Here is a 19678-nt window from a genome sequence, read left to right as displayed (position 1 = left end):
GTTGCATTTTTATTTGTTTAGCCACACTGTGCTTTATAAATCTTTTTGCTTTGGGCAAACAAAGTATAAGCCCCAAATAAATAATAACCGTCTTTAGACAACTCTTCTCTGCGCGAGTTGTAGCTTTTAAAGGCGAGCAAAAATCTTTTCCACCTTAAAATGTTCACGTTCTTACGGCTTCGGTAAACGAGTGGATAAAAGGAAAACTACATTACCCACAACCCCTTGCCCTCACGGAAACTTTGAGCATGTAGCTCGGGTTTCCCCAACTTTGTGGTTTCCCTCGTTCGCGAAGTTAAGGGTTATTTCCGACGCAACCCAGAAGCGGAGCTTCAGAGCTCCCTGGAGGCGGGATGGCGGCTCGGGCCGCACTGCTCCTTCTCCTGGGGGCGGCGGGAGTGGGTCCAGCCCCCTCCCTAGGCTCGCGGGGGGACCGAGAGCCCGTCTACCGGGACTGCCTGGTTCACTGCGAGAGGCGCAACTGCTCTGAGGCCGGGCTGCGGCACTTCCGCTCCCGCCAGCCGCTCTACATGAGCCTCACAGGTACTGAACGGCCCTGCGGATTCACCGCCGCCGAGGCAGGGCCACGCCCATGCCGGGGACTAAGTGCGGGGGTCCTTGGAATGCCTGTTTTGCATAGCCCCGCCCATCAGGAGTGGGCCCCGCCCAGTTCCCCGTAGGCCGGTTGTTCCCTCGATGGTGCCGCCGGCTTGATTTTGCTAAGCCTGTTTCGGCGCTTTCCCACCGTCGCTGCCTTCTTGGGTCGTCATGGTAACTGTGGAGAGGAGAGTATCTGGCTGTGTACGGAGCGTGTTCTCATACTGAAGGAACCATCCCTAGAAGTAGCCTCTATTCATGGGACAGGCTGAGCCAGGAATTAACCAATCATATTTTATACTCTTCTATTGGAATCATATTTTAACCCAGTGTTTGTTGTGGGAACCGAGCCTCCCAGGTTACTCTATGATTCAATGGACCCCGTGCACTGGGCAGTCCGGTTAATTAAGCTGAGGTTCAGTTGACCGGGGCAAGTTAATTGTTCAAACGGAACCACTGTTTGTCTGGTGTGCAGACAGCTTTTGCAGATCTCCATCTCTTATTCCCTTGTCTGGAAGAATAAATAAGGCTCTGGTGAGGCCTCAGAGAAATGGAGTAGATCCATTTTCAGATGGTTGGGTAGCTTACAACCTTCCAGTTGGCTAAAGGCAAATAGGAAAACTAGGTTAAATTCACTAAACATGGTTGGTGAAAATATGGTTGACCAATTTGTAGGGGATTTCAGCAGGTGGCAGCACTTGACTAGCTTTTCAGGGCTCTGAAGATAAGCTGAGTTGGGCCTGTGTAGACCACAACAAATTGTGGACAGCCCTTAAAAACATGGATGTAGCAGTCCACTATATTTGTTCGAATGGAATATGGAGCAACTAGATGGTTCAAATTTGGGAAAGGTTTGTGTCAAGATTGTATGTTGGTGCCTTACTTATTTAATATATGCAGAATATATCATGAGAAATGTTTGATTAGAAAAAATAAAATTTGAATTAAAATTGCTTGAAGAAGAATCCATGACCTCAGGTACGTTGATGGTAATGCCGCTTTGATGGCTGGAAATAACTCTTAAGGTATCTTTTGTTGAAGGTGACAAAAGAAAGTGCAAAAGTTGGTCTACCACTTGGTATTAAAGAAACTTAAGAGTTTGTCAGTGCCATCCCAATGCATATAGGCAGAGAAAAAACTGAAGTACTTTAGTTACATACTTTTATCTTCCTAGGCTCAAAAATTTACAGGTATGATAACCATGAAATAAAGAAACATCTACCTGGGAGAAGGTCTATGACAGATCTAGGCAAAATATTGACATATGGGATTTCACACTGACCACAAAAGTATGTATTTTCAAGGCCATGGTTTTCCCAGTTGAAACATGTCTGTAACTGGATTATCAGACAAGTCAAACAATGCAAAAAAGATGACTTTGAATTGTAGTGCTGGAGAATACTGTTGGACCATAGATGAAGTAAAATCAAACTGCTCGCTGGAGATACTATTAATGAAGCTAAAGTTTAACTCTTTGGATACTTAATGCAAAAATAAGAATCATTGAAGACCTCGGTGCTTGGAAGAATCAGTTGAAAAACAGGCTGATAGCATCTGGCTGTCTCATCTTCTATCAGTGATGGCATAAGCAGGAGCTTACAAGAACTAGTATTACTGAGAACAATCCTAGCAAAAATGTGTCACTGGGCCACAAAGAGAAGTGACAAAACAACTGCCTAGCAAGAAGTACTAGGATGGGAGACTTCCATTGAATTCCAGAGCTGTAGACTAACCTGGGATGTCAGAAAAATATCCCCAAAGAAGACAATGGCAAACTACTTCTAAGTTGCTGTCAAGAAATTTACCTGCATATTTAATGTTGCTGTAGCCACTGGGAGTCAAGCTCAACCTGAAGGAGATTTTACTTTTCAGTTTGTAACTGAGTGTGCTACATGAACATAGCGAGTATAGTTAGTTTATGGTGCAGTGTGTTGAGCAAAATTAGCCAACTGGGTTAGTATAGTAAGCCATTGTTAAGTAAAGTTTGGGTTAGTATACAATATTATAATCCTGCTTCATTGTTTTTAAAGCTTATCTGATTAGAGCTCCACCTCCCAATTGGCTTTTTCCTCATTGGATTTATTTCTCCCAGGTTTCTTTATGGATTACATTACTGTAGTAAAGAAGCTCATTTTAGAATCTTATAGATGCAATTTAGCCCTTTGTCAGCCATTAAGTTCATTTGAGGTTACAGTGTTACATGAGAGGAATCACAGTTCTTTAATTAATCAGTCCTTTGTGAGTAGTATAAGAGGTTTACATGCAATTGGATCCTGTATATATTTATTTGGCAATTTCAGTTTAAAAAAAACCAAACCATTGTCCCAAGTAAATGTGTTGTAATGTTTAGAATGCTGGACTAGAGCTGGGAAGATCTAGTTTCCGATCCTTATTTATTATGAAACTCACAAAATAACTTTCAGCCTTAATCTACTCCTCAGGGTTGCTGTAAAATAGTAGTAGTAAACTCTATTACAGTCATTGACCAGTTCAAAAGCAAAAACAAATTCTGAAATAGCAAATAAAAATCATTGTAAAACTTAATAATTATAAAATCTTATGGTCAAAGAATGGCTGTTTTATTTAAAGCAAAACAAAACTTAGCCACATTTAGAGAAATCAAATCATGTTCATCAGAGAGTAACAACAGTAAATAAAGTAGATCTTTGGGATCTGGAAAGCTAACTAGACAGGGAGTTACTAGCTGCAGCTAGGCATCTTTCTAAGAAGGGCAATATAGGAAAATGTGAGTTAGTGTTTCAGCAGCTCTTTCACCACAGTGGCAAAGTTTTTGTTCAGATGGGATACCTGTAATTTCGTCCCGAAAGCTAATGTTGGAAGAGCATTAAATCTTGTCAGAATTAAGGCTCTTTGGCATTTGGGAACTGTTACTTGGCTTAAATAATCTAACCGGCTTGAAAAAAAAAAGCAAGTGACTTTCCAATAACACATCTTTGGGTATGGCAGCCAAATCTGATTAGCTTTCCAAATCCATGGCACCTTGATTAAGGACTGCCATTGCATGCTCATACCCCATTATCATGAGTGCATTGGCTAAGAAACCATAGTATTCAGTTCTCTTGCAGTGTCCTGTTCCAAGATGAAACAAAGTCATCAATTAAAATCAGGAGTGTCAAGCCCAAAGGGGAAAGAAATAACTTTAGCCACCAAGAGAGGATGCATATCCAAATATGAGTTTCAGTTTTGGTCATACCAACCTTGTGGCTCAAGAAAACATTAGGCACACTTTGTGGGACTTGAAATACACTCCTTTAGAATTTAGATTGCACACTTTCTAATGAGGTGAGTGGTCCCAACTGGGCTCCAAAGAAAAGTTGTACCCATACTCTGACAATACTTTTAGTGCAGCAGATATGAATAATGTATCTCTAGTGTAATAAAAAGATAACAGGGCTATTGCTGACTTTGTGTATTTTGGGCAACATATTCCATATATGCCCTGCATTTATTGGTAGCATGAAACATTACCACTGAATAGTTGAACATTTCCAAGCGCTTTTGTGCAGACACTGAAAAGCATTGGAGTCTTGGGAGTATAAACAAGTATTTCTCACAAACCGTTATTTACCCTCTTTTCCCAAATTATATCTCTGTAACAGACTCAATTTTTTAATAAGCATTTAATTTTAAGAAATCCATATTGGACATCAGTTCATGATTCTAAAAGTAACATTGTGTTTACATTTTAGTTTCCATTATTGCCAATAGCGTAAGACCAGTTTGCAAATATGTGATGCGGTCTTAAAAACAAAAGCAAGAAACATGAGCCGTGTTAGTTTCAGCCACAGAAACTTGGCAAGAACAATATAAAATCAGAGTGAGGCAAGTCACCACACCTTAAAAATGATTGTTTTTAATAAAATAAAATATACTTTGCGAATTTGAGTATCTTAATCTTACCTCATTCCATTAGAAATTTTGCAGTAATGCACTGCTGTCAAGTGTTGCCCAAATATATCACTTACCCTAATTTTACCAGGTTTTCCCTCTTTTGTATTCTAGGATGGACCTGCAGAGATGATTGCAAATATGAATGTATGTGGCTGACTGTGGGGCTTTACCTCCAGGAGGGATATAAAGTGCCTCAGTTTCATGGAAAGGTAAGCCATGTTTGTGAAGCCAGGTTGGCTCACCTGTACAGATTGGCTCAACTCTTTGTCCATTTAACTCAATAGTATCTACTTGGGCTGGCAATTACTCTTCAGGGCTTTTTCAGTTAAGCCTCTGCTAGTTCTATTATCTGAGATCCAGGCCTTGACTCTGGGGTTTTGAGCAAGCAAAACCTGCATATGCCAGAGAGCAGGGAAATACTTCCTTTTTGGTACACTAGCAAGGGAGGCAGAGCAAGCAACAAGGCAAGAGTCTGCCAAATGGCTCTGTAGTCTGTACCAGCACTTTGGGTATTTCTACCCTGTAAGCACCAGAAAAGAGAATACCCATATGTAAGCTTCTGCCCAGCTATTTATTTCAGAAATCAGCTATGCAATTGTAAATGAAGTAGTCCTTGGTCAAAAGAAAAAGACAAGCTCTCAGTTATCTTTATTTCTGGGGACATTGGGGAAGAAACTGAACTGCAATTTCTCCTTTTCTCCGCCTACTTTAGGATTGGGTTTAAGCAATCATAGGAAAGTGTGCAGATACTCTCATTTCCAACTGATAACATTCTTTATCATCTTCTCTTCCTCCTCCCTACCTCCCCCCATAGTGGCCCTTTTCTCGTTTCCTGTTTTTTCAGGAGCCTGCTTCTGCCTTTGCTTCACTCCTTAATGGTCTTGCCAATTTGGTGATGCTGAACAGATATAAAGCCACTGTCCCCCGTTCTTCTCCTATGTATCATACATGTATTGCCTTTGCTTGGGTAAGTCATTTTTAACAATGTTTCCAGGTTCAAGAATCCTGGCTTCCTTATCTTTACCAAATGGAAGGAAGTTACTACTATACAAGAAAGCTGGGCTCACATAACATCCTAAGCCTTGTTTGAGTTAAAGTTTTGGCTGAGTCCAGCCATCATGATACATAAACATGGTTTAGTGTAGAAGTTTACAGCATTCTGAGCTAATGATTGCACTTGGCTATTGTTGAGTATGGGAGGAGATATTCCAAAAAGTAAGGGGTGGGGCCAGAAAAAAAAATCCACATTTAATGTGATTTGGTTTAATTTAAGTATAATTAAAATTAAACACGCTGTTTTCTAGCATACACACATCACAAAAAAGTGGCAATTTGATAAAAATTTGGAGAACTTTTAGGACTGTGAGACAGTGTTATGTAGAGGTCAAGCTGTTGCAAAGGATGACCATAATACACTTTAACATGACATAACATAACTGGGAAGACATGGGTTCAAATCCACTCTCAGGCATGGGGCGATTTTTTGCCATTCACATAATCCCAGTCCAAGCTTTCTCACAAGTTATTTTGGTGGGAATAAAACAAAGGACTTCTTTTACTACCTGGAAAAAAGATGGGATATTGATCTAACAGATTATGGTGGGGGTGGTACTTACTAGACTGGGCTTCAGATTGTGTACTTCTGGCTCAGTGTGTTGTGTGAAATCAGGTTACTGATTTAATTTATAAATTGTGATGTAGTGTGATGTATGAAATTTGCAAAAGAAGGCTTCTTACAGTTTTAAGACTTAAGTGAAAAGAAAGGAAATTATTTCAAGAAATGGCATTTGAAGAAAGTAAGAAAGAGGGTATCCACTACAAGGGACAGATCCAGAACATTCTATCAGTACTTTAAAATGATGATTTGAGTATCTTAGAAAATATTCCTGAATTAGCCAATGTCTTTCAATGCTGCTTTTAAACTTGTGATCTGTAACAGCCTCTCAAAAATTCTAGAAATGGTGCTGCTAGAACAGTCAGAAAATGATAAGTGAAAGTAAGCAAGTGATTTTTTTTTTAGGTGTATCACATAGAGAAAACAACCCCCAGCCTTTATTCCTTAAATACTGGTCCAACCTCTTCGGAGGCATCAAAGTCCCAGCCATCTAAAAGCTCTCTGTCCTTCTGTTAGGACAGAAGTGGACAATCTCTGGCCTTTGTCTGGCTCCCCTTGTGCCTCATCTGAAATTAGTGTTGCATCTATTTTCATTCAATATATTTAACGGACAATAGTACTGTTATCACTTGACTGAGTGAGAAGCTGAGTTTCAGGGAGCATAACCTGTCTAAGCCAACAGCTAAATAGAAAAAGAAAATTGGGCAAGAAGAAATCTAGTTTTTTAAACTCATCTCCAAACATCAGTGCCTAGGCAAGGAAGAAATAGGGGTTTGAGAAGCAGGCTTCCTCCCCAGTCTTCTTCATTTTTGGATCAGTAGCCTATTCGAGCTTGTTGATACAGTATAATCAAGTACCATTTGATAGCCGTACAGGCTGTTAACAGAGTGCACCATTTCATACGTTTCCGCTGTGTTTCAACTGCAGCTTTGTTGGTTGGATCCTGGTTGTTGGTTGGAAGGGAGTGTACTCAGGCTAATTCTTTCTTGCACTTCTCCTTCAGGTGTCTTTAAATGCCTGGTTCTGGTCTATGGTTTTTCATACTCGAGAAACAAATCTGACTGAGGTGAGCTTTTGTATTGTGATACCATGGATATATTTTTTAGGTGAATATAGCATTGAATAAGATCTGGTCCACATCTCTAATTCAGTTTCTCTTCTCATAGAAAATGGACTATTTCTGTGCATCAGCAGTCATCCTTTACTCTGTGTACTTGTGTTGTGTCAGGTAAGTTGCTACATAAGACCAAAGTTCACCTAATCTTTTAGTGGTTGTATCATCATTATCATTATAGTTATTTGATTAAAATGTCTCTGTGCCATTTTAAGATGTCTTACTACACAGAAAGTGATAGAGGATCTGATTAATTAATGTAAAAATTAGTCCAACTGATGTAGGTCATATATTTTCTTATGTCCAATCCTGACTTTCCCTTCTGTTTTTCTAGAGCAGCTTTCCCCCAAATTGGTGTCCTTCTGGTGTGTTGGGAGTATAGCTCCCCATATTCCTATTCACATATGTGTAGCAATCTTTGTCCATGTTGTCTAGAGTTGTTGGAAGAGGAAGCTCCAAAATATTTGAAGGGTGTCAGTTTTAGGTAAAGGAGAGGACTTTAGAGAAAGAAAAGTGTAATTTTACCTGTTCAAGACAGTCTCTTACAATAATTTACCATAGCATATAGTGCCATCAGTATGAAATGGTGAGACATGATAAGACAAGAAATGTTTCTTAATGAAAGCTCATGTATATATGCAACCAATATACAAGTTACATTCATAGTTTATTTATTTATTTACTGCCACTTGTTTCCTGCTCCAGTCCAAACAGGACTCTGAGCGGCTTGTATTCTTCAGTATAGGAACATTAGTCTATTGTCAACCTAGTAGCTGAGGAACAACCAACTGGAGTAATCCCTAACTGGAGGGTTCTCCTCTTAATACATCTGCCCCAAAGCTTGCTGGAATAATCAGGTTTTGGTGGCTTTCCCAAAAAACAATAGGGCTACAGCTCACGACAGTTCCTGACCCCCATAGCTAATTCCTACATCAGTTTCACCAAAGGCCTTCCTAAATAGCTCCCCCCAAATCTCTAACATTGAAGGATTAGTTAGGATAAATTTTGCCCCCTTTTCCTGAGGGAAAAAATGGGGATAGTGGCATCTTGGGGATGGAAAGTTGCCACAGGCTAGAATAGAATCCCTTACTTGAATTAATGTGGAATTCTCTCCTACAGCGGTGACCAATTTGTACTTATTGAAAAAAGTACTACTGTATCTCTTTTTCTGTTCAGTCAAAACTAGGGACAGAACATGATCTGTGCAAAATGATGCAGTTCTTTGAAATATCTTCAACTTCATCTTTTTTTTTCTTGCAGAACTCTAGGCTTGAAACGTCCGGCTTTTGCCACTGCCTTTGGGGGTTTCCTGCTCCTTTTCCTGGCCTGCCATGTTTCCTATTTGACCCTTGTACGCTTTGATTATGGTTACAATATGGCTGCCAATGTGGCAATTGGTGAGACCCGAGGAAGCAATACTTTTATTTTATCTGTAAAATAGCTTTAGCCCATTTGTGTCAGTGTTTTTTCTAAATGTTAAATATTCTTACTACTTTATGAGACTTTTTTCCTTTCCTGTTTACCTTTTTGCACAGTTATCCTTTTCTCTTTTTTCTGTTTGTTTTAGTCCTCTCTGTGTCGTTCTGCTAAAGACGGATGGGATGGGGGAATGACCCTTGGATACTTTCAATGTTCTCAGCATTTAGTTCTGAGGGGGAAGCAGTGTGATCAGGGTGTTGGTGCTGTTGGAACCCCCAATGTCTGTGGCAACAAAAGATTCTTCTTTCTGCTGTGACCAATTAGTATGAACAGTGATATTAACATGAAGTATTGTTCTGTACCTTGCAGGCCTCCTCAATCTCTTCTGGTGGCTAGGCTGGTGTATGCGGAACCAGCAACGCCTGCCCTATGTTTGGAAGTGTGTGGCAGTTGTCTTGCTTCTCCAAGCCTTGGCTCTCCTGGAACTCCTGGATTTTCCACCCCTGTTTTGGGTCTTTGATGCCCATGCCATCTGGCATATCAGTACCATCCCTGTCAATATCCTTTTCTATAGGTCAGCCTATTTTGCACGTTTCATCCTTCATACTTTCTTTGTGTGTGCTCTTCTGCTGGTGGACCTCTGAAAGTACTGTTGCAAAATATGAGAATGGCCCAACATTTGGGGAGAAGTTTGTTGAGATAATGGTGGCTGACCAGCTTCACAGCACTCTAGATACAGTGGATTATCTAGACCCTTTTCAGACATTTTTCAAGCCCGGGTATGGAACAGAGACAACATTGGCCTTTCTCTTGGATGACCTGTTTCTAGACATTGATGGGGACAGTGTGTGCTTCCTGGTCCTGTTGGATCTCTCAGTGGTTTTTGATATCATCAACCTTGACATCCATTGGACTACCTACAGGGGTTTGGGATAGGAGGCTTTGTTTTCCAATGGTTCTGTTCTTTCCTCAGTGGGCAATTTCAGTCTGAGATAGTAGAGAGGAGATATCAGCCTGATGGCCCCTGATACGTGGGGTGCTGCTGTGGCCAGAGGGGCCTATGCCCAGCTTTGGCTGGTGTGCCAATTGTGGTCATACTTGGGACAGAAAAACCTGGCTACAGTAACCTATGTCCTTATTATAATCCAGCTAGACTACTACAATGTGCTTTACATGGGGCTGTCCTTAAAGACTACTTGGGAACTACAACTGGCCAGAACACAGCAGCCTGTGTACTTACTGGCTTTTGTCACCAGGAGTATATAATACTGATTCTGAGGGTTACTGATCAGTTTTGGGAACAATTTAAGGCACTAGTTTTGACCTGTAGAGATCTCTGTGGTTTGGTACCTGAATGCTTACAGGACTGCCTGCTTTAACCAGTGTCAGTCCAAACTATTAGAAGATCTAGAGAGAAACTACTCATAGTGCTGCATGCTTTAGAAGTTCAGGGTGCTGAAGCAAGAAGGTGCTGCCTTTGCGCAGCAGCACCAGAGTTCTGGAACAGTTTCCCAGTGTAGATCAAGCAGGTCCCTTCCTTGCTGGCTTTCTGGAAAATGTTAAAAAAATGAATTATTTCAGAGTGCCTTTTTTAAAGTTCTTATTTGATTCTATCTTGTTTTCTTGCTGCTCTCTGTGTTTTTCTTCTTTTATCTTTATATCTTGGGGATGAGTGATGTTTTTGTGTGGGGTTTTACATGATGATTGGTTTTAACCTGATCACAGATTCTTCCTTATATATACTCTAGGCTGCTGAGAACAGCTTTGATTTCAATGGGGTAGACGTTTGTGGTAGGTAGGTAGATAGATAGATTTCCACATTTAACTGGTTCAGTGAAGGATCTATCATCAAGGAAGAATCATCATCAGAAAAGGCCACTTAGACTACTGAGAAAATAATAGCAGTGGTAATAATCATTATTATGTAGCCCAATTTAGGTCCTACCTATTTTGGTTCTCCCCATTTTTCACGCTCTCCCAGCATGATTTTGAACACTGATTGCAGCTCATGGCCTGAAAAAACATGTCCATTCCTGTTTTGAACTTAAAATTAGCCTTAATCCATTATTGGTCATTCATCCTAGTAACTTTCTTCTTTTCTCTTCACAGTTTCCTTGTTGATGACAGCCTTTATCTTCTGAAGGCCAACTCTGATATTCTTAAAATAGACTAAAGCCTGTGGTGGAGGGTAACGTGGAAAAGGCCATGGGCAGCCATGTACAAAAGACACCTATTGCTTTGATTTCTAGCATCTGAGGAGTATGCTGTTCTAAGCCTACTTTGTTCTGAGAATTGGTGACAGTTTGCTCTACTGCTTCTGTTTTTATATTTCAAAAGCATCCCTATCAGGATTCTGTGGCCATCGTGTAATAACCTGGCTGCCTTTTCTTCTTGTATCAAGACATGCCTCTTGTCTCCCTGGGACTTGTTTTGGGAACCTTTCCTTTGCCTTCCCCAGTTCTTCCTACACTGCTCTGGAGAGAGCAGGGGAAGTTTTGTTCTACTCTGTTTCTTTTTCCTTTTTTAAAAAGGAGTTCTGTGGGTTTTGGCTGGTCCAATAGATTTTGTTGAAAGGACTTCGCAAGCTGCTTGGGAAAATGGCGGCAGCAGGTCTGGCAAACCACAATCCTTTTTTGTGCTGTTGTTGACTTGAAATCTGAATTGTTTCAGACAAGTGGTCCTATAATGCTGCTTCACTGAGAGGCTCCCCTTTTTCAGCAAGCCATCAGGACAGGGTTTCTCAACCTTGGCAACTTGAAGATGTGTGGACTTCAACTCCCATGCTAGCTGGGGAATTCTGGAAGTTGAAGTCCACACATCTCAGGTCGTGAAGGTTGAGAAACTCTGCATCAGGAGCTTATTACTTCCTTGCCAGTCATGAGAAAAGTAGAAAATAGATTCTATACTGCAATGACTTTTTAAAAAATCAATAATATGTGGTGCTGGGTTCAGCTGTCTTCTGTCTTCAAGCTTTGTGCACATATATATCCCATCACAGTAATCCTTATTCCTTGTTGGCATGGACTTTATATATGTTCAGTCACATCACTTCATTATGTATTATTGCTGTTGCTCCAAAAGCCCTGACAACAACAACAACAACAAAACCAGATTTACTGCTGGACTATCACTCAGAATTAGCTTCCAACTGGAAGGGGAAAATCTTTGGGATTTACTTTAAAAAAACTGTCGGGATTAATTTGTGACATTTTAATGACACAAACTTTTCCTACCAAGCCGCCGAAGCTGTTTGAGAAATTTCAAGATGAACTGCAAGCCAGATCTGGAGGGGAAATAAATAGCATTTCTCCTCTTCTCCACATCTGCTCCCTGTTTTTAAAATAGCAATACAGACACTATAGAGTGGAGTGGGTTTTTTTATGTACGTGTGAGATAAGACTCATCACAAAATTCCATTTCGGCCAGTGTTCTGTTTTTCCTGAATCGCTTGCCACTCAGAAGGCCTGGAGAAGTTTCCTGTATGATCTTCTCTTTTTGGAGCTACTGTGGCTATGATCCATTGCTGGACCAGTCAAGTCCCTCTGTATTCAAAAGCAGACCATTCTTGGAACTTAAAATTCTTCTCTTTTGGTGTTGGAGCTGAAGGTGACAAAGTGCCTGGATATTTATGCCAAGAAACGTTGATTGTTTGCAGAGGCAGATGACCTCAGGATTTTGTTGCTCATTAAATTTTCTCATCACGGAAGCCTTTCAGGGGCATCAAGTTCAGCAACATTTAACACTTAAAGAACTCGTTACATGTGGACTGTGAACACTTGAGCAGTTTTCTGCCTCTGGGAAAACCAGAGAAAGTAACAGGAGGCCAAAGTGCTTTTTACTTGAAGAGTGCCAAAGGGTTCAGAAATTACCCATGACCAGAGAAGTATCAAAATAAAAAGCGTAATGGAGCCAGACTGGCTCATGTGGGTATTTTAGCTCTAATCATCCACCAGGTGGCAGTGCTTGCCAATTCATCTGTGATTTGAAAGGGGTGTTTTAAACATGAGGTTTTGGTTCTATGGTGTTATTGTAATGCAGTGAATTTTAAACAGGGGAGCTGTTAATTTATTTAGATTATCAGGCTGCTGCACAAGAAAATTGGCAGTAGCAGCTAGACTTGCCTGAACAACAGTTTGCTCATCCTCATCCCTTGTAAGACACAGTCATGGGGAATCCCATCTACTCCGGGTTGCGCTGTTCGCCATAACTTGAGGGAGATGCTTTTGAGGGTGACCCCCAGTCTTGAGAAATGCGCTTGGTATCTGGGTCAATGTGGAAAGGGTTTATCAGGAGACTCAAAACCCGTAAGTCTACGCACTTTCATTTTCAGTTCTGGAGAGAGAAAAGGAGCACCTTTTATTACAGCTTTTCCGCCCACCTCAGTTCAGTTAAAACTTTTCCACCTACCTCCAGTTCTGTTCAAACTGGAGCAGAAAAGCTGCTCGCTTCTTGATGTTTTGGACTATAATTCCTGTAGTCCTTTGTCATAGGAAATGCTGGTTGGGCCTGATGAAAGTTGAAGTCCAGGATACCTGGTTACCTTCCTCTGGCACAAATTCAAACCTTTCCAAGACTAACAATGGAATCTTACGTATGTCTACCTACAGAGGAACCTTGTTTAGGTTGTTGAAAGTTATGATGGTGATGAAAAAGTAACTTTATTACCGTTCCTTGTATTTATGACCTTTGTAGGTCTGTAAAACAAAGGAAAGCTGAAGTAAGCACAGGTGCAGTTTTACTTAGTGACTGCTTGGCTTAATGACCAAGGTGCTGGTCCCAGTGGTGATTGCTAACTGAGGACTACCTGTATATGCACATAGAATTGCAGTCTAAGGCAAGAGATCATCAACATGGAATTCCAGATGGCTAGGATCCCCAAAATGAACAACAAAAAATCAGTATCTTACAAGACGTTAGCTTTCTCACATGAAATTCCATGCATCAATTCTGCTTTCACAAACTCTTGTGTGAGAATACCAGGTTGAAGTAATTAAAAGCAGATGAACTTTGATGATTTTGGGAGATTTGAATGATTATGATTTTAATTGGGAAAATCTGTTTTACGTGATTGCATGATGACAGTTGGGGGAAAAAAGCTGATCTTAGATTTAGGCTTAATGTGTTGGCAATATCTGGCAGAGTTCCAGGAACGGTAGAGTTCTGTTGCAACCCACTGGGGGAAGAAGTAGGTTGGGGCCTGGTTAGTTCTTTGATGGGAGACATCTGGGAAATACCAGGATCACAGGCCAAATTGGGAAGTTGAAAAAGCATCCCAGCATGCAATGGCAGGCCACTTCTGCAATATTGCCAAGAAAACTACATAGATGTGCCCAAGAGTTTCCCCAAGAGTCAAGCTTGACTTGAAGAAGATCTTATCCTTAAGGTGCTACAAGTCTCTTTGTTGTATTTTGCTGCAGTTGGGGATTTGATTGCCCCCTCTGGAAGCAGTCAAACAAGCTCAGGAATGATTTCAGGCTGAAACTTTAGTATCCTCTGGTCTTGTTCTGTATGACTTAATCAAGCAGGATAAATCAGGCAGGTGAAATCCACATATATTTTTTTCCAATCATAAACAGGTTGTGAAATACAACATTTTGTGGTAGAGTATTGAGTTCTTAAAAGATGAAAGCTTAGCTGACTGAACCATCTGCTGGCTGCATTCTGCAAGCCAGCATTCTGTGTGTAACAACAGGGAGCAGGAAAAGCTGCTCAAAGTGTAGAACCTAAACGTGCGAAAGCAGAAATATGTCTCGGTGGTCTGACATTGTCCTGGTGGCCTTCTGTCAGTTAGCACTTCTGTTCAAAAGTGCTGCCTCGCAAAATTGTGAGACTGGACCAGCGGTAGCAGTGGGGGTCAAAAAAGTCAAGATAGCTGCCAGAGTCATGATTGAAGCCCTACCTCTTTTTTACACGCATCATAACACACTTTAAAAGAGGTGAGGCTTTGGTTGCATGGTTATAGCAACCATGTTGACTTTTTTTACTCCCTTGCAGACACCCCTGAAGTGGGCTGAGATGGAAAAGGACCCCGACAAGGGGAGTGGCCTGAAACTTCTCAGAACCATACCTGTGAGAGATGCTGCCCATTTACAGCAGACACCACTCTTCAATGCAGGACTGTGTTTTTGTGTGCCTAATTTTATATAGTATCCGCCTTCAGGTTAGATGTGTGAGTTGGATTAACAGTAATCCTCTTGTTGCTTTCCAAAAGTCACTTCTCTCCCCCATCCTGTTTTTAAAGGGGCATACTTTCCACAAGCTTTGCCAATCCTTCTGGCTGGCAGCTTGGAACCTGGACAGCTGGAGGTGGCCTGTGACTGGCTTTTGGGATCTATATTAGGCTGTACCTTAGTTTGGCTAACCAAAGGGAACAAAATGGAGCGCATGCTTCTGCTTCGCTTTGTCTGTTTCAAGGTGGGTAGCCTGCAGCCTTCCAGATGTTGCTGAGTGTTCATTCACTGCAGCGTCTCTACCAGAGAGGTCAGTGTTAACTGACCAGTCCCTGGATGGCCTCCAGTTGTCCATGCCTTGGACTAGATGATCAGTGAAGCCAAAAGGGGGAGCTAAAAACGCTGGTTCTGAAGGCATGGAGGGCCTCTTAAGCAGGCAATGAAATTCAAGGTTGGTGGCTATCAGAATGGTTTCTAGTGCCCAGGCAGAGCAGACTGCCACCCACCCTCAACGAGTCCAGTGCTTTGATATATGAAGAGGGTGTTTTTGCCGAAGGTCCAAGAGCTGCTTTCCACAACCACTTTAGGGGAGGCAGGAGGGGATGGGAAAAATGTCTGCTGGAGAACTACTACCAGGCTAGATGGATAAATGATTTGCTATCAGGCAGTTTCCAGTCTCTGTGACTAAAATCTCATAGGAACAATTGTAATTGGAGCTGGGTGCCTTCTGTTCTAAAGCTGTTCTGGATTCTGTGCTGAGAATGCTATGTTTTAAAAAAAGAACCCCCTCCCTCCCTCCCATCAGTTTTGCTTTTTCGGTCATCTTCTAGTCACAAGGGAGAGGCAAAATGCTGAGGAGGCTCTCCTTAAAAGAGATTAATAACAACATTACAGTAGTGCTATAGCTGCTCATCTTTTAGTCTTTCCTTATAAAACCTTTAACCAATGAGAGATGACAAACGTGACTTCCCCTTTTCATCTAAAAGACTAAAGTGATTTTTTAAAATGTACTTAACCTCTGTTCTCAGCATAAAGTGATATCTATCACAAAAGATCGCAGTGTGAATAATTTCTGCTCAGGATAGCTGCCAGGCATCTCTTCTTTCAGAATATGCCATTCCGTTTGTCCCTCTTGCTTTCTGTCCTTGTAGTCCTTGGCCTGAGTTCTGTGCCTTTTTCCTGCCCATGGCACTGAATGCGTTTGTCTTTCCCCAGTCTTGGGAGTCCGCCAAGCTGGCAACCCTTTCCTGTGTGTGGATTGTGTACAAAATGGGACTGTTATTCATTCTTGTAGAATGAATTCCCAGTTGTAGAATGAATTCCCATATGCTTCCTCCAACTGAGCTCCCCAGGTGTAGCTGAAGTCTCAATTCTAGTGTACACCAGATAGGGGAAGGCTGGCATATAGGACATCTAGAGCAAAGAAGAGATGTTATTCATTGGTGACACATTTCTCTGAGAATCCTGTACTTCAATATTAGGCCAGTGGAGTACAACCTGTGGCCCCTCAAAAGCTGCTGCTGAATTTTTAATGATGAAACATTTGGAAGAGTATGGAATATTTTTAATTTCGAAAATTACATGTAGTAATCGTGAACACATCCAGTTCTTCAGGTACAGCCCCAGCACACCACACTAGAGGCACCTTGTCCATGGGAGATAAACCCTCTTCCTGCCTTCTTCGTATGCCTGTTGAGGGTCTCCGGTTTGTGAGAATGTGTCTGGGTTCACCTAATATGCTAGGCTTTATAATTCAGTATGTTGCGTGAACATGGGCAGTTGAGTTAATTCAGCAGACCATAGTTCATATTAACCATATGTTAATTTGTGCAAACAGTTCTAGTCAGAAGCCCCAGGATGTGGCTCGCAGGGGAGGAGTAGCGCAACCAATCATGAAAAATGATGGTGGGGGGAAGAAAACAAACCGGTAAGAGGGGAGCCGTTTTCCTATTCCGGAGGCTGCGGGCGTATTCCTGTAAGTCCTGGCTAACCCATCAAGCTCCTTTGGCCTTCCTGTTTTACATTTCAGCTGGGTTCACATAATGCACTAAATCATAATACGGTTTGCTATTTTTGTTATGTGAATCCAGTCTCTGCCATTTGTAGACCATGAATACATGCCACACGGTGCAATTAAGCCAGTTATAGTTTATTCAGTAAACCCTGAAAAAACAAACCTTGGCTTAGCATGAACTCAGCCCTAATCTCAGTAGTATCACTCCTGCTCTCCCCACTGTGCTGAGAAGGAGTCCTGTGAAAAGAAGCTGCCAGATCCAGCTCATGCTAATTTTTGATCCCTGGTGTGTTTTCACCAAGATAGTAAGTGCTTTAGTGTCTCAGACTGCAAGCTAAATCGTAATAATGGGGCTTTTTTTTTCATATTTTCTGCTGCTACTTTTCCCCTCTTTCCCTTCTAGAAGAGAATTTTGATTGTTTTTTTTCTAAAATAAAAAAAAAGACTATTGGATAACTTCTCATATTTCCCCAAGTCTACTGCAGAAACAAGGGCAACTGGCAGCTTTCTGAACCCTTTTATGCAGTCCTGTGCAGTTTTCCAGTGGGTGATAGCCTTAGTCCCGCTTCTGTTGGTCACTCTTGCTTTGGGGTGGAAATTATGGGAAAAACATTAAAAAAGCATCCACTGTTTCTTCTGGGAATCCAGTATAAGATGCCTTATAAATGGGATATCAGGATTTAAGTTATCTTGAGCAGGAGCATTTTCCCCCTAAAATCCTGCCTTTCCTTTTGCAAAGAATAGTTTATATGAAGTTCCTAGGCAGGCAACCCCTTTCCTCGGCTTTCTTTTGAGCAGGGTAAGGTTGATGAAGCTTCAGCTGTGAAACCTCTTTGTCTACCCTAAGATAAATGTCAGGAAGGAAAAGCACCATTTGATTAAAATATTGTACAAGAGATAAGTATATTCTATTTAAACTACATTCATCTGTCCAGGCCTACACCAGTCTCCCAGTACTTGGTAATTTTTTATTGTTACTCCTGCATGAAGACAGGCAAAAAGAACAGAGACCTGTTAAATCTCAGATAACATACTGAATGGTCAACTGCATTCCTCTTGATGGGTTATATTATACAGACTTTTCTGAGGGAGACATGCCACTGTAATTGAATTTCTGCTGATGTTTTGATGTGTGTGCAATTTCCAATAAAAAAATAATTCAATTTAAACACTAAACTCTTGATGACCTTATTTAGCAATTTGCAATTGCCATGAAAATCCTTCCATCATATTACTATCCCTTTAATCTCCATTTGTCTTTGAAGCTCAGCTTAGTTAAAGGGCAGCTGCTGAAATCTCAGAGTTTCTCAGTGGGTGAAATGCTTATAGACAAGCAAACCAATGAACGATCAGGGTAAGCAACTCATCCCTCGAGAGGCAGTCCCTGATTTAGGAAAAAGGCAGCCTGTAGGCAGAAGATAGACTTCTTCTTTCTCACCAGCTGGGCCAAGAAATGACCGAACCACCCCTTGAGTAGCACTGTCACATTAGCCCCTATCTACTTTCTCAAGTGGCACAACTCAATCATGGATTTGCAAGTAGATAATTCGGCAGATGTAGTGAGCTGCTTAAAATGCTACATTTTGGTTTTGAAAACATTTGGCTGTTAGACATGTTTAATTCTGTGATAATGTCTTTGTGTCAGAACCACCATAATAACAGACAGACCGGGGTGTGGGGTAGGTGCTGGAAATGTTTGTATTGCCTCCCAACACCATCATGCCTGGAACATCATCATTTCAATAGCCCGGTTGTGTTTCTTCAAGGAAAGTGCATGTATATAAGATCCTCTGCCTTTAGTGTATTCTCTTCTCATCTGAAAATGACTTTTTGGGGTTATGGAAACATACAATCTACAGCATCATATGTACATACTGCCTTGGCTTATGTTGGAGGCTGCTTTCAACACAACTGAAATCACAACACCTTCCCTGCTCTTTGCGCTTTATTGTCAATACACCCAAAGCCTAACTTTGCAGCTAAATTGGGGGGAAGTGAAAACCAAGTACATCACTGTCAGGTCCTTGGAGAAGAGGTGGAAAATGAAATGAAGCGAAAATATTCTGGCTGAGTTCAACTCACCTTCCAAGCAACCTTCTTTGAAAAAGGTTGGCAGTTCCCTCTAACTGCCACCATGGACACACCGTGGCAAACTTCTTTCCAGTGAACAGTTTTGGGACAGAAAATAAATGTTAAAAACCTACTTGTGAATTCAAATTGGTCTCATACTAATTCCTCCATGGAAGTTAGCATGAAGGGAAAAACAAAAAGTCCAGGAAGTATGCAGGACATGGTAAATGTCCATAAAATGTTGGTTTTTAAATGAAAACCACCAAACAGCTTGCAGTGTGCCCAGACCTTTTTGATAACATATGCTGCAGTACTGACACACTCTTCTCTCTATATATTGGGGTGGATGCAGTTTTAATCATATTTTATGTCGACCAGTTGAAATCAATTGCACTTAATTTTTTTGTCCTGCAGTACTCCTGGATCCTGCATTCTTTCTTCTCCCTGGTTTTCCACTCCTTCCTCTCCCATCAGTTAGTATTCTGTGCCTACTGCATGGCATATGAATTCAAGCAATGGAGACATATTGAAACCATAGTTAAGCAAATCATTGCTTGTACAATATACAAAAACAAATCAGTAAGTTGCTCATGGTGCACCTCCCTCCTTCTTAGAGGTTTTTCCCTAAAGCTTTTTAGAACTTGTGATAAATGTTCTTGGATTTATTATTTTCTTGTGGTTGTGAGGCTTGATTACTTAACCAATGGTACTCATGCCTTTACACAGAATAGAGGGCACAGCAAAGTGAGATAAGCTTCTTTGGAAAA

The 19678-nt window shown here is 41.2% G+C and overlaps 1 protein-coding gene across 2 annotated transcripts; it reads left to right on the top strand.

Moving 5' to 3' along the window:
- Positions 1-249: 249 nt before the first annotated feature.
- On the top strand, positions 250-18022 carry PGAP3 (post-GPI attachment to proteins phospholipase 3). 2 transcript variants are annotated; one of them, XM_025164076.2, is made up of 8 exons: positions 250-543; positions 4621-4718; positions 5354-5476; positions 7128-7190; positions 7291-7352; positions 8499-8635; positions 9027-9231; positions 10767-18022. In XM_025164076.2, exons 1-8 carry the CDS (start codon positions 354-356, stop codon positions 10828-10830), a joined length of 942 nt encoding a protein of 313 aa, XP_025019844.2. In that variant the 5' UTR covers positions 250-353; the 3' UTR covers positions 10831-18022. The 2 variants fall into 2 exon arrangements, with proteins under 2 accessions (XP_025019844.2, XP_007424262.2); XM_007424200.3 differs by having other exon boundaries at positions 251-543; positions 5324-5476.
- The last annotated feature ends 1656 nt before the right edge of the window (positions 18023-19678 follow it).

Source organism: Python bivittatus, unplaced genomic scaffold (assembly GCF_059951505.1).
Source record: "Python bivittatus isolate LINGU-HERP-01145 unplaced genomic scaffold, Pbiv_v1 ctg000410_np1212, whole genome shotgun sequence".
NCBI lineage: Eukaryota > Metazoa > Chordata > Lepidosauria > Squamata > Pythonidae > Python > Python bivittatus.
The sequence above is the reverse complement of the archived record's forward strand: the minus strand, read 5'-3'. Positions and strand labels throughout refer to the sequence as shown.